Here is a 12,112-nt window from a genome sequence, read left to right on the forward strand (position 1 = left end):
CTGCAGTGGGAGCAACCCTGCCACAGCAGAAGAACACAAGTAGCCCACAAAGGGGTCACTCCTGGATCTTCTGGATTGGTGAAGAGAGGGAAGCACACTGCTGGGCCTCATAAGGCATCTCATACATAAGGCCACTTCTCCAAGATCAGGAGACATAACCGACTCCTTATTTCTAATTATTTCTAATACAGAGAAATAAGCACAGAGAAAGAGGCATAATGAGGAGGCAAAGGAATACTTTCCAAGCAAAGGAACAGTACAAAACCCCAGAAAAAGGACTAAATGAAACAGAAACAAGTGACCTACTTGACAAAGAGTTCAAACAAAAATATCACGAGAATGCTCATAGATACGGGGAGAAGATTGGATGAACACAGTGAGCACATCAGCAAAGAACTGGAAGATATTAAAAAACAACCAATGAGAACTGAAGAATACAATACTGGAAATGAGAAATTCACTAGAGGGACTCAATAGCAGAGTAGAGGATGCAGAAGAATGGATCAGTGAGCTAGATGAAAGACTAGAGGAAATCACCCAAGCAGAACAGAAAAAAGAAAAAAGAATTAGACAGAATGAGAACAGTCTAAGGGAATCTGGGACAATATCAAGCATGCTAACATTCAGATTATAGGTGTCCCAGAAGGAGAAGAGAGAGATAAAGGGGCAGAAAATTTATTGGAAGAAATAATAGATGAAAATTTTCCTAATCTAAGGAAGGAAACAGACACCCAAGTTCAGGAAGCACAGAGAGCTCCAAACAAGATAAGTCCAAAGAGGCCCACACCAGGACATATTATAATTAAAATGTCCAAAATTAAGGATAAAGAGAAAATCCTAAAAGCAGCAAGAGAAAGGTCACAAGTGACATATAAAGGGAAGCCCATCAGGTTATCAGCAGACTTCTCAGCCGAAACCCTACAAGCAAGAAGAGAATGACAAAACGTATTTAAAGTGCTAAAAGGAAAAAAGTTATAGCCAAGAATACTCTACCCATCAAAGTTGTCATTCAGATTGGAAGGAGAGATAAAGAGGTTCCCAGACAAGCAAAAATTAAAGGAGTTTATCACCAAGAAACCAGTTCTACAAGAAATGCTGAAGGGACTTATTTAAGTGGGAAAGCAATGACCACAAATAGAGATAAAAAAAAAATTATTATCAGAAAAACAAAACAACAACCAAAAAAACCAGGCAATAAAACCACTTGTGAAGGCAAAAATATAGTAAAGGTACAGATCAACTACCTGTGAAGATAATATGAAGGTTAAAAGACAAATGTACTAAAATCACCTATTTCAATGATAAGAGGGTAATGGATAGACACACACTAAACAACAGACTATATATGATTTGAAAAACATAAAATATGGGAGGAGTGGAGTGAAAAAGTAGAGCTTTTAGAAAGAGGTCAAGCTAAAGAGTTTATCAACTCGATATAGACTGTTATATACATAGAATATTAAATAGGATCCTCATGGTAATCACAAATCAGAAACCTATAATAAGCAAGCAAGTAAGTAAGATAAAAGAAATCAAACATATTACTAAAGATAGCCATCAAACCACAAGGAAAGAGAGCAACAGAAAAAGACAGGAACAGAGAAGAACTACTAAAACACCCAGGAAAAAAAGGTAAGAAAATGGCAATGAATACATATTTATCAATAGCTACTTTAAACATCAGTGGACTAAATGTTCCAATCAAATGCCATAGGGTGGTCAAATGGATAAAAAAACAAGATCCTTGTATACGCTGCATACAAAAGACACACATCAGACCTAAAGACACTCACAAACTGAAAGTGAAAGGATGGAAAAAGATATTCCATGCAAATGGCAAAGAAAAGAAAGCAGGGGTAGAAATACTTATATCAGATAAAATAGACGTTAAAACAAAAACCATAACAAGAGACAAAGACAGGCACTACATAATGATAAAGGGAACAATCCAACAAGAGGATATAACACTTGTAAATATCTATGCACCAAACAGAGGAGCACCTAAACATATAAAGCAATTATTAACAGACATAAAAGGAGAAACAGACAGTAACACAATAATTGTAGGGGACTTTAACACTCCACTTACACCAATGGATAGATCATCCAAGCAGAAGATCAATAAGGAAACACTGGCCTTAAAGGACACATTAGACCAGATGGACTTAGTAAATATATACAGAAGATTCCATCCAAAAACCACAGAATACACATTCTTTTAAAATGCACATGGAACATTCTCCAGGATTGATCACATATTAGGCCACAAAACAAGTCTCAATAAATTTAAGAAGATCGAAATAATACCATGCATCTTTTCTGACCACAAAGGTATGAAACTGAAAATCAATACAGGAAGAAAACCAGAAAAGCCACAAAAATGTGGAGATCAAACAAAATGCGACTGAAAAATGATTGGGTCAATGAAGAAATCAAAGGAGAAATCAAAAAATTCCTAGAGACAAATGAAAATGAAAATACGACATGCCAAAATCTGTGGGATACAGCAAAAGCAGTTCTAAGAGGGAAGTTTATAGCAATTCAGGCCTACCTCAACAAAGAAGAAAAATCCAAAATAGACAATCTAAAATTGCATCTAAAGGTACTGGAAAAAGAACAACAAACAAAGCCCAAAATCAGTAGGAGGAAGGAAATAATAAAAATCAGAGCAGAAATAAATGAAATAGAGACTAAAAAACTATAGAAAAAAATAATGAAACCAAGAGCTGGTTCTCTGAAAAGATAAACAAAATTGACAAACCCTTAGGTAGACTCACCAAGGAAAAAAGAGAGAAGGGTCAAATAAATAAAATCAGAAATGAAGGAGGAGAGATTACAATGGACACCTCAGAAATACAAAAGATAAGAGAATACTATGAAAAGCTATATGCCAACAAATTGGATAATCTAGAAGAAATGGATAAATTCTGAGAAACATACAACCTTCCAAAACTGGACGAAGAAGAAGTAGAAAATTTGAATAGATCAATCACCAGTAAGGAGATTGAAACAGCAATCAAAAACTTCCCAAAAAGTCCAGGACCACACGGCTTCCCTGGTGAATTCTACCAAACATACAAAGAAGACTTAATACCTCTCCTTCTCAAACTCTTCCAAAAAATTGAAGAGGCGGGGAGGCTTCCTAACTCATTCTATGAAGCCAACATTATCCTGACACCAAAACCAGACAAGGACAACACAAAGAAAGAAAATTACAGGCCAATGTCACTGCATTGATGCAAAAACCCTCAACAAAATACTAGCAAATCAAATACAACAATACATTAAAAAGATCATACATCATGATCAAGTGGGTTTCATTCCAGGGATGCAGGGATGGTTCAACATCCGCAAATCTATCAATGTGATACACCACATGAACAAAATGAAAAATAAAAACCACATGATCATCTCAATAGATGCAGAGAAAGCATTTGACAAGATACAGCATCCATTTATGAGAAAAACTCTAAACAAAATGGGTATAGAAGGAAAATACCTCAACATAATAAAGGCCATATATGACAAACCCACAGCAAGCTTCATTCTCAATGGAGAAAAACTGAAAGCTATCCCTTTAAGAACAGGAACCAGATAAGGATGCCCACTGTCACCACTCTTATTTAACATAGTATTGGAAGTCCTAGCCAGAGCAATCAGGCAAGAAAAAGAAATAAAAGTGTTCCACATTAGAAAAGAAGAAGTGAAACTGTCGCTCTTTGCAGACAACATGATTTTATATCTAGAAAACCCTAAAGAATCCACTAAAAAACTTTTAGAAACAATAAAGGAATACAGTCAAGTCATGGGATACAAAATCAATGTACAAAAATCAGTTGTGTTTCTACACACTAACAACAAAGTCACAGAAAGAGAAATTAAGAATACAATCCCATTTACAATTGTAAAAAAAAAAAGAATAAAATACCTAGGAATAAACTTAACCAAAGAGGTGAAAGATCTGTACACCGAAAACTATAAAACATTGTTGAAAGAAATCAAAGAAGACACAAAGCAATGGAAAAATATTCCATGCTCTTGGATTGGAAGAATTAGCAAGGTTAAAATGCCCATACTTCCTAAAGCAATCGATAGATTCAATGCAATCCCCATCAAAGTTCCAACAACATTTTTCACAGAAGTAGAACAAAGAATCCTAAAATTTATATGGAACAACAACAGACCTTGAATAGCCAAAGGATTCCTGAGAAAAAAGAACAAAGCTGGAGATATCACACTCCCTGATTTCAAAATATACTACAAAGCCGTAGTAACCAAAACAGCATGGTACCGGCACAAAAACAGACACACAGATCAATGGAACAGAATCAAGAGCCCAGAAATAAACCCACACATTTATGGACAGCTAATATGCGACAAGGGAGACAAGAGCATGCGATAGAGAAAGGAGAGTCTCCAATAAATGGTGTTGGGAAAACTGGACAGCCACGTGCAAAAGAATGAAAGTAGACCATTCCCTTACACCATGCACAAAAATCAACCCAAAATGGATTAAAGACTTGAATGTAAGACCCGAAACCACGAAACTTCTGGAAGAAAACATAGGCAGTACGCTCTATGACATTGGTCTGAGCAGCATATTTTCAAGTTCCATGTCTAACCGGGCAAGGGAAACAAAAGAAAAAATGAACAAATGGGACTACATCAAACTAAAAAGCTTCTGCACAGCAAAGGAAACCATCAACAGAATGAAAAGACAACCTAACAATTGGGAGAAGATATTTGCAAACCACATATCAGATAAGGGGTTAATATCCAAAATATACAAAGAACTCATACAGCTCCACAACAAAAAAACCAACAATCCAATTAAAAAATGGGCAAAAGATCTGAACACAGATTTCTCCAAAGATGATATACGGATGGCCAACAGGCATATGAAAAGATGCTCAACATCATTAGCTATCAGGAAAATGCAAATCAAAACTACAATAAGGTCTCACCTCACTCTGGTCAGAATGGCTATAATTAACAAGACAGGAAACAACAAATGTTGGAGAGGATGTGGAGAGATGGGAACCCATGTACACTGCTGGTGGCAGTGCAAACTGGTGCAGCCACTATGGAAAGCAGTATGGAGTATCCTCAGAAAATTAAGAAGAGATCTACCATATGATCCAGCTATCCCACTGCTGGGTATTTATCCAAAGAACTTGAAAACACAAAGGCATAAAAATACCTGCACCCCTATGTTCATTGCGGCATTATACACAATAGCCAAGACTTGGAAGCAACCTATGTGCCCATCAAGGGACGAATGGATAAAGAAGATGTGGTATTTATACACAATGGATACTACTCAGCCATAAGAAATGATGAAGTCCGGCCTTTGTGACAACATGGATGGACCTTGATGGTATTATGCTGAGTGAAATAAGTCAGCGGGAGAAAGTCAAATACCGTATGATCTCTCTCGTAAGTAGAAGATAAAAACAACAACAAACAAGCACATAGCAACGGAGGATGGATTGGTGGTTACCACGGGGGAAGGAGGGAGGGCAAAAGGGGTGATTAGGCTCACATGTGAGGGGATGCACTATAATTAGTTTTTGGGTGGTGAACATGATGTAATTTACACAGAATTCGAAATATATTATGATGTACATCCGAAAGCTAAAAATAAATAAATAAATAAAAACCAAAAAAAACAAAACCAAGTCAAACAAGGAATTGTTAGATTTTCTACATTAAAAACATTTAGCCCTAAATTACCACAAGTGATATGAGCTCAAAGAATGTTATCTATGATAATAACGATGAGTCATTAATAGTGATTTATTATTATTATTGTCATCTGCCCCTGAGTTTTTTGTCCTTGGAGTCAGTGACTTCTACCCAGTCAGGTAAGAGCCTGAGGCAAAGAGCCAGCTACCTCTTCACTCCGCCACACGCCAGGAGCCAAGAGCCCCTTGCCCTCGGGCCATCTGACTACACTTGCCTCTTGGATGTTCCTCTGTGGTTTTCCTACCACGTGGCTCAGGAGGACTGAGAGACTTGCCTAGAAATCGTAGCCTTTGCCTGCTGGCTGATTACTATCTGCCCTACGTAGGAGTTTCTGCAGAGGGCTGTGTCAAGCCCTGTGTGTCCCATTATGAGCTTCTGTTGGCTCTCTTCACTACATAGTGTTCTCTGTGGATTTTGTCTCAGCCTGTATGTCAGCGGAAAAAAGAAGTTCTACAGTGGCAAGAACAAAGCTTCTGAGAGGAGGCTGAAGAAGACGGGCCTTCAAAGGTGTAAAACCACGTGGTAATTCTCCTCTAGGGCCTGCATTACAAATTACTTCTGAAAAACAAGCTCAAGAGGATCTCTCCAGGAAGCTCCGTGGGGCCTTACCACTCCCCAGGGAAAAGCTGACCCCCAGGCAGAGGCGCGGCTGTCCAGAGAGAAGGGCAATGTTTGGACTTGACAGTCAAACCCTGGGTGCTGGTGGTCAGGCTAGAATGCAGTAGGGGGCTTCTGTCATTGTCCTACGGAGCAACACTCCCTCCCTTGCCCCACCTCCTTTGCTACCCTCCAAGAGATGTGTCTGACAGTTTGGACACAAGATCACATATTATTTGGATATTAATCTGCTTTTCTGTGACTCAATAAACATTTATTGAATGCTTGTTATATGTCAGACACTTTACTAGAAGATTTGCATCTCTTATGTCATTAATCCTGAAATACTATGAGATAGTTATCGTTACTCCCATTTTACAGATGAGAAAACTGAGGCGTGGCAAAGGCAATGATTTGCCAAAGAATATAGTCAAGTGGTGGAGGGGAGAGAGGATTCATTAATAATAGTCTATAACTTTACTTGAAGCTTTTAAAAAGTAAGCAAGACCCTTCTAATAACTTATTCTCTATAACAAAGTATGCGGTGAGGCATGCAAAGAGGCATAAGACATGGAATAAGTGATTTCTTATTAAAAAAATCTTTCTTTTCTTATAAATAACCAACTCTATATATCAACTCTCTCTCTCTCTCTATATGTATACATTATATGTATACAGACGGTCCCTGACTTAGGATGGTTCAACTGAATGAGTTTTTGATTTTACAATGGTGCAAAAGTGATACACATTCAGTAGGAAATGTACTTCGAATTTTGAATTTTGCTCTTTGCAGTCCGATCCTCTCCCCGGATGCTGGGCAGCGGTGGAGAGTGCAGCAACCAGTCAGCTCCGTGATCACAAGGGTTACAACCCTTCTGATTGATTACAACCGTTCTGCACCCAGACAGCCGTTCTGTCTCACCTTCAGTACAGTATTCAGCAAATCAGATGAGCTAGTCAGTGCCTTAGTCTAAAATAGGCTTCGTGTTAGATGATTTTGCTCAACTGCAGACTAACGTAAGCATTCTGAGCATGTTGAAGGCAGGCTGGGCTAAGCTATGATGTTCCCTAGGTTAGGTGTATTAAATGCATTTTTGACGATATTCAGCTTAGGATGGCTTTATCAGGACGAAACCCCACTGTAAGTCGACGATGATCTGTATATATACATATTTTTATATATATATATGTATATACAGACATAATAGAACATAATAGAACACAGATTTTGAGTCAAAAGCCTGAGTCCTGGTTCTGCCATCAGTGTGGGAAAATTACTAGACCTCCTCTGCCCTTGGGTGTCTTCATTTATAAAACAAATGGTTAAGTTAAGTCGGTGGTTCCCAAATATTGGCCTGTGATGACGTTTTCATCACTCTGTGGTGAAATGAGAAAAGTAAGAACACTTGGCATATTTGTATGAAATCATTTCTTTTATAAATCTGTTAAAATGGCTTGCTTTTATGAACAATGGGATATTTTTTCCCCTTTGACATCCTCACATGGCAAAATTCAAGCATGCCTTCCAAAATGGAACTCTGATATTAAACACATATATGTATTTTTACTGGTCCTTAAATACAAAGGTTTGGGAACCATGAGACTAGGTGATTGCTAATGTCCTTTCTAGCTCCAAAATTCTATCCTTTTCTTAAAAATCACAAATGATACTTAATTAACTATAAAATAGAAAGGAAGAAGAAAAAAAAGTTTTTCTCCTGTTTTTCTTGTTTAGCTCAGCGTTTCCCCAAATGTGTTCTGTGAAAGGTAAGCCCTGAGCAAGATATTGTAGCTATTTCACTCAAAAGGATTCTTAGTCAAACTGAGTTTGGGAAACAACAGGTTAAAAAAGTAAGACAGGTTTCTTAACTAAGAAATTTTCAGAACCTGTAAAATTCTCACATCCATTGTGACTCCCCAAAAGCATACAAAGTGTGGATGCTCCCCAAGTTCTGGATGGGGGCAGATGCCCCAGCCCCCAAGCCCTTCAGAGGACAGACACTTACTCCTGGAATGCAATTGGAGAGAGGCGACTGTAGGTAAAAGACAGTTCCTCAGTAGCTTCCATAACAAAGAAAAAACAGCATTAGAGACAAGGGGACTTGCCATTTATTTCATAATATAATTATTTTAATTTGGCAGGTTTTTCCAAATTACCAAGACTATGGATATTTTCAAAAATTACCAAAGAAACCTGGAGGAAAATACTTCAGATTAAAGTGCAATGAACCAGACAAAAGTTTTGTGGCCATCTTTGACAACTTTTTTTTTACCATAAAAAATAAAGGAAATTTGTGTCCAGAGATTTGTATCCAGTGATTGCAAATGATAATTAAAGCACTTGGAATTTGCAGAAGTCTGCAGCAACAAAATTACTGCTATCATTCCCACACAGTGACTATAAGGTAAAAGAAAACCATCTGTAGGTATCGAGCTGGAGAAAACCCCCGGCTCCCCCAGATGGTGTCTTTGTCAAATATTTCAGCAGGACAGACGATTAATTCAGAATGCTTGTGGCTCATAATTGATTTGTTTAAACACTTTTACTATGAACAAAAACCAAAATTCTTGATAGAAGAAAAAGATCTAATAGTGTGTTTTTATTATTATTATTTTTTTTTTTTTTGCATAATTCTCCCGTCAGGGTTGAGAAGGTTTACTTAGCCTTTTTTATTTCTTTTTACATCATCATGAGAAACATGAACTAGCGAAATCCTTCCAGCCTTCCCATTCTGGATTCAAGTTTCACTTAACACACTGCGGAGAGAACAGCTCTTACTTGGGACAGGACAATCTTGGGGCAAACTCTCGAGAGAGAGGACCCGAGAAGGATCTTTTGGGGATTCGGAACCTTACGACCTTTCTTTCCGACTCTCTGCACACCAGGTTTCTGACAAGCCTGTGGCTCTGAGTTACCTCCAAAATTTTCCGTCATAACTGTATGGTGAGTTCCAGCCTGTTTTTCATAATCCTGCTGACTCCAGCAGTCTGCAACTGTAAAAAGCCTTCACAGACCTGGTGTTGGCTTAGAAAACGGCCTCTGCAAAGGAGCGAAAGAGCCCGTGCAGCACTCATGTTCAAAGACAGGAGACAGGCAGGCTCCTGCCAGGGGGATGGTGGGCTCAAGAGATGGCTTATAGGGTCTTAATTTAGTCATTTAAATTTTCTTCTGATGACATTTGTAAATAAAATACCAACACTAAAAGGAGAGCAATTTAGCCAGGAAAAGGGGGAGTGTCCCGTCCAGGAGATCAAACCTTTTTCCCAACTCGGCTGGAGAGAAGTGTCTACGAATTAGCACATGACCCAGCTTTGGCGCGCCCTGCCCAGAATCCTTCAACCTCCACCTTACTAGGTATGTGTGAGGTTTACACCAAGGGTTCAAGGTTGCAGAATTAGCTTCTTTTAAACCTCAAGCTAGTAATGATTTAGTCTCTGGGGAGGGGGATAAAAACACTAAACAACTCTTTTTAGCAGACTAAAATACCCATCTATACAATATGATTCAGTATACAAATACTGTAGTTTGAAACTATATCATTTAAGCTACTGTGAATATCTGCTAAACCTAATAAGAAATTGGTTTTCACTTTTGCAATAAAGAGATACAATTGAAAAAGAAATAACAGAGGGGGAGAAAGCAAAAGTTTAAGCAGCTTGCACATTTGAACTTTGACTCTCCGCAAAATAACTCCTTCCCCCCATGTGCTAAAGCAGATCACATTTAAGAGTAACATTTAAAACCAGTATCTCTTAAAAAACTACTTTTAAAACACAAAACATTAGAGCTACTTGCCTTTTGGCAATTTCTGTGCATTTCCCAGGGCTAGTGCAATACTTCCACAGAGAAGTAGACACCCCAAGCTGGAGAGCATGTTGCATTTGCCACCTCACACGGGGAGTGATGCTGGTGGGTGTCCCGCAGCCCTGCAGCTGCATTTAAGTGAACTGTCTCCCAGTGACAGAGGCGGGCGGCTGCACTTAGCTGTGCCGTGGGCTTACTCACAGGGGGTGGAGACAAAATGACATCACACCCTTTCCCACATACACCAAAAAAAAGGCACAACAGCAAAAACATATCATCACATTCCCCTCTGCTGGGTCGTAACGGTCTGTCTCTCCTCTTCCCTCTGTGATAAGAAAACTGAAATCATGGCCAATGTATATTGGTGAAAGAAAAAGTATTTAGGTAATTTTGAAACATGTGATGCACTATTTTTAAAACCCAGAAAAGACATACTTAAAACAATTGGAATGTTAAAAATATAAAATGAAACCTTATTAGGAAGGAAACTGTTTTTAATTATCTAATAAACCAGTCCAATTCTTCTTTTAAATGGGAGTAAACTCATAAAAATACTTTGAATCATTCTGAAGTTCCAATATTATGAGAAACTTTTAAGAGTAAGTTGTTGGTTACACAGCTGTCTGTTACGTGTAATACACGAGTGAACATACATATATATACACACACAGACAACACATACATAGTTATTCTGTAGTTATGGATCTAGAGATACAGAGAAACACTGTCACTAACTGGTCCTCAGCTCTGGGTCAGGTTCTGCAACAGCGCCTCTACCTACATTATTGCATTTTAATCCTCAGAGTGACTGCGCAAGAGACCGTGTTATCCCCATTTTACCAGTGAGAAAAACTGAGGCTCAGAGAGGTTCAATGTCCTGAGCAAGCCAGGGTACTCTAAGGGTTAATAATTCGGATGGGCTTTGGAGTAGAGCTGCCCGGATTTAACTTCGGATGTTATGTGCCTCTGAACCAATTCTCCATCCATATCTCATCAACATTGGGGACGTTTAAGTGCTGGCTCCGTGCCAGGCACTGATCTGATCAAGTCATGTATACTAACACATTTATTCCTCAAAATAAACTAGGAGGCAGCATTGTCCTCACGTCCATTTTACAAATACAGAAACTGGGCTTCGAGAGGTTGAGAGAAAAGCCGGGGGCCACAGGGCTAGAAAGCAACAGAGCTGGCTTCTCATCAGGCAATTTAACCCCAGAGCTTCCACTCTTTACTACTAAACTTTAAATTCTAAAGTAGAGATGATAGTACCAATTTTGTTTGCTGTCAGTAGTTTTGGACAGTAATTCCCATAGCGCCTGACACATAGGAAGCGTTTAATAAATGACAGGCACTGAAAACAACAACGATGACAATAATGAAACTCTCAATTAAGTAGAACTATGACTCTAACCCGGGTACATCCACCCCTAAAGCCCATGTGTGTCCTCTCTCCCCCGACATCACGTTGCCCCAAATGTAGGCATGGCTGGAAGGACTGGGTTAATAAAGCACTTTAAATGTTGTCTGTACATTTATAGTGACCCCTTGAAAATAGCTTATTTCACAAGGTTGCTGTAGCAGAAACAAAACAGCAAGAGGAAAATGGAATAACATTGATCAAATGAATTTCTAGTCCAAAAACTTACCAAAAGAAAAAAGAAAAACTGAAGAGACAGCCCGGCTTCCAAATAAAGCGTGAGAAGGCACATTGTTAAAGTCATTTAGAGCTGGCCCGGCTAAGCTTTCACCATAGGAATGCTCTGGCACCGGCTACGGAGGGGACTGGGTTATTTAGCAGGTCTTTTTCATCTCTGATTTTTTACTTGAATAGGCAGCTCTCTCAAACCCGAGTTTGGACAGTCATCCAGCTGGCACTGCTGATCCTGCTTCTATATGCCACTGCCATCAAGTTAAGCCAGTGAGGCCACTGTGCTAGCAGGAAATGACAGGTTTTCGGGGGGGGGG

General features: G+C 38.8%; 1 protein-coding gene across 25 annotated transcripts in view; it reads right to left on the reverse strand.

The window, feature by feature from the left end:
* The window catches only part of ABI3BP (ABI family member 3 binding protein), a 238,082-nt gene extending 227,794 nt beyond the window's left edge, over positions 1-10,288 (reverse strand). For all 25 annotated transcript variants that reach the window (XM_046659530.1, XM_046659526.1, XM_046659531.1 and 22 more), the window contains exon 1: positions 10,139-10,288. In XM_046659530.1, the coding sequence (XP_046515486.1) occupies positions 10,139-10,217 (79 nt within the window). In that variant the 5' untranslated portion in view covers positions 10,218-10,288. The remainder of the gene's footprint in view (positions 1-10,138) is intronic.
* Positions 10,289-12,112: the final 1,824 nt, after the last annotated feature.

Source organism: Equus quagga, chromosome 4 (genome assembly GCF_021613505.1).
Source record: "Equus quagga isolate Etosha38 chromosome 4, UCLA_HA_Equagga_1.0, whole genome shotgun sequence".
NCBI classification, from domain to species: Eukaryota; Metazoa; Chordata; class Mammalia; order Perissodactyla; family Equidae; genus Equus; species Equus quagga.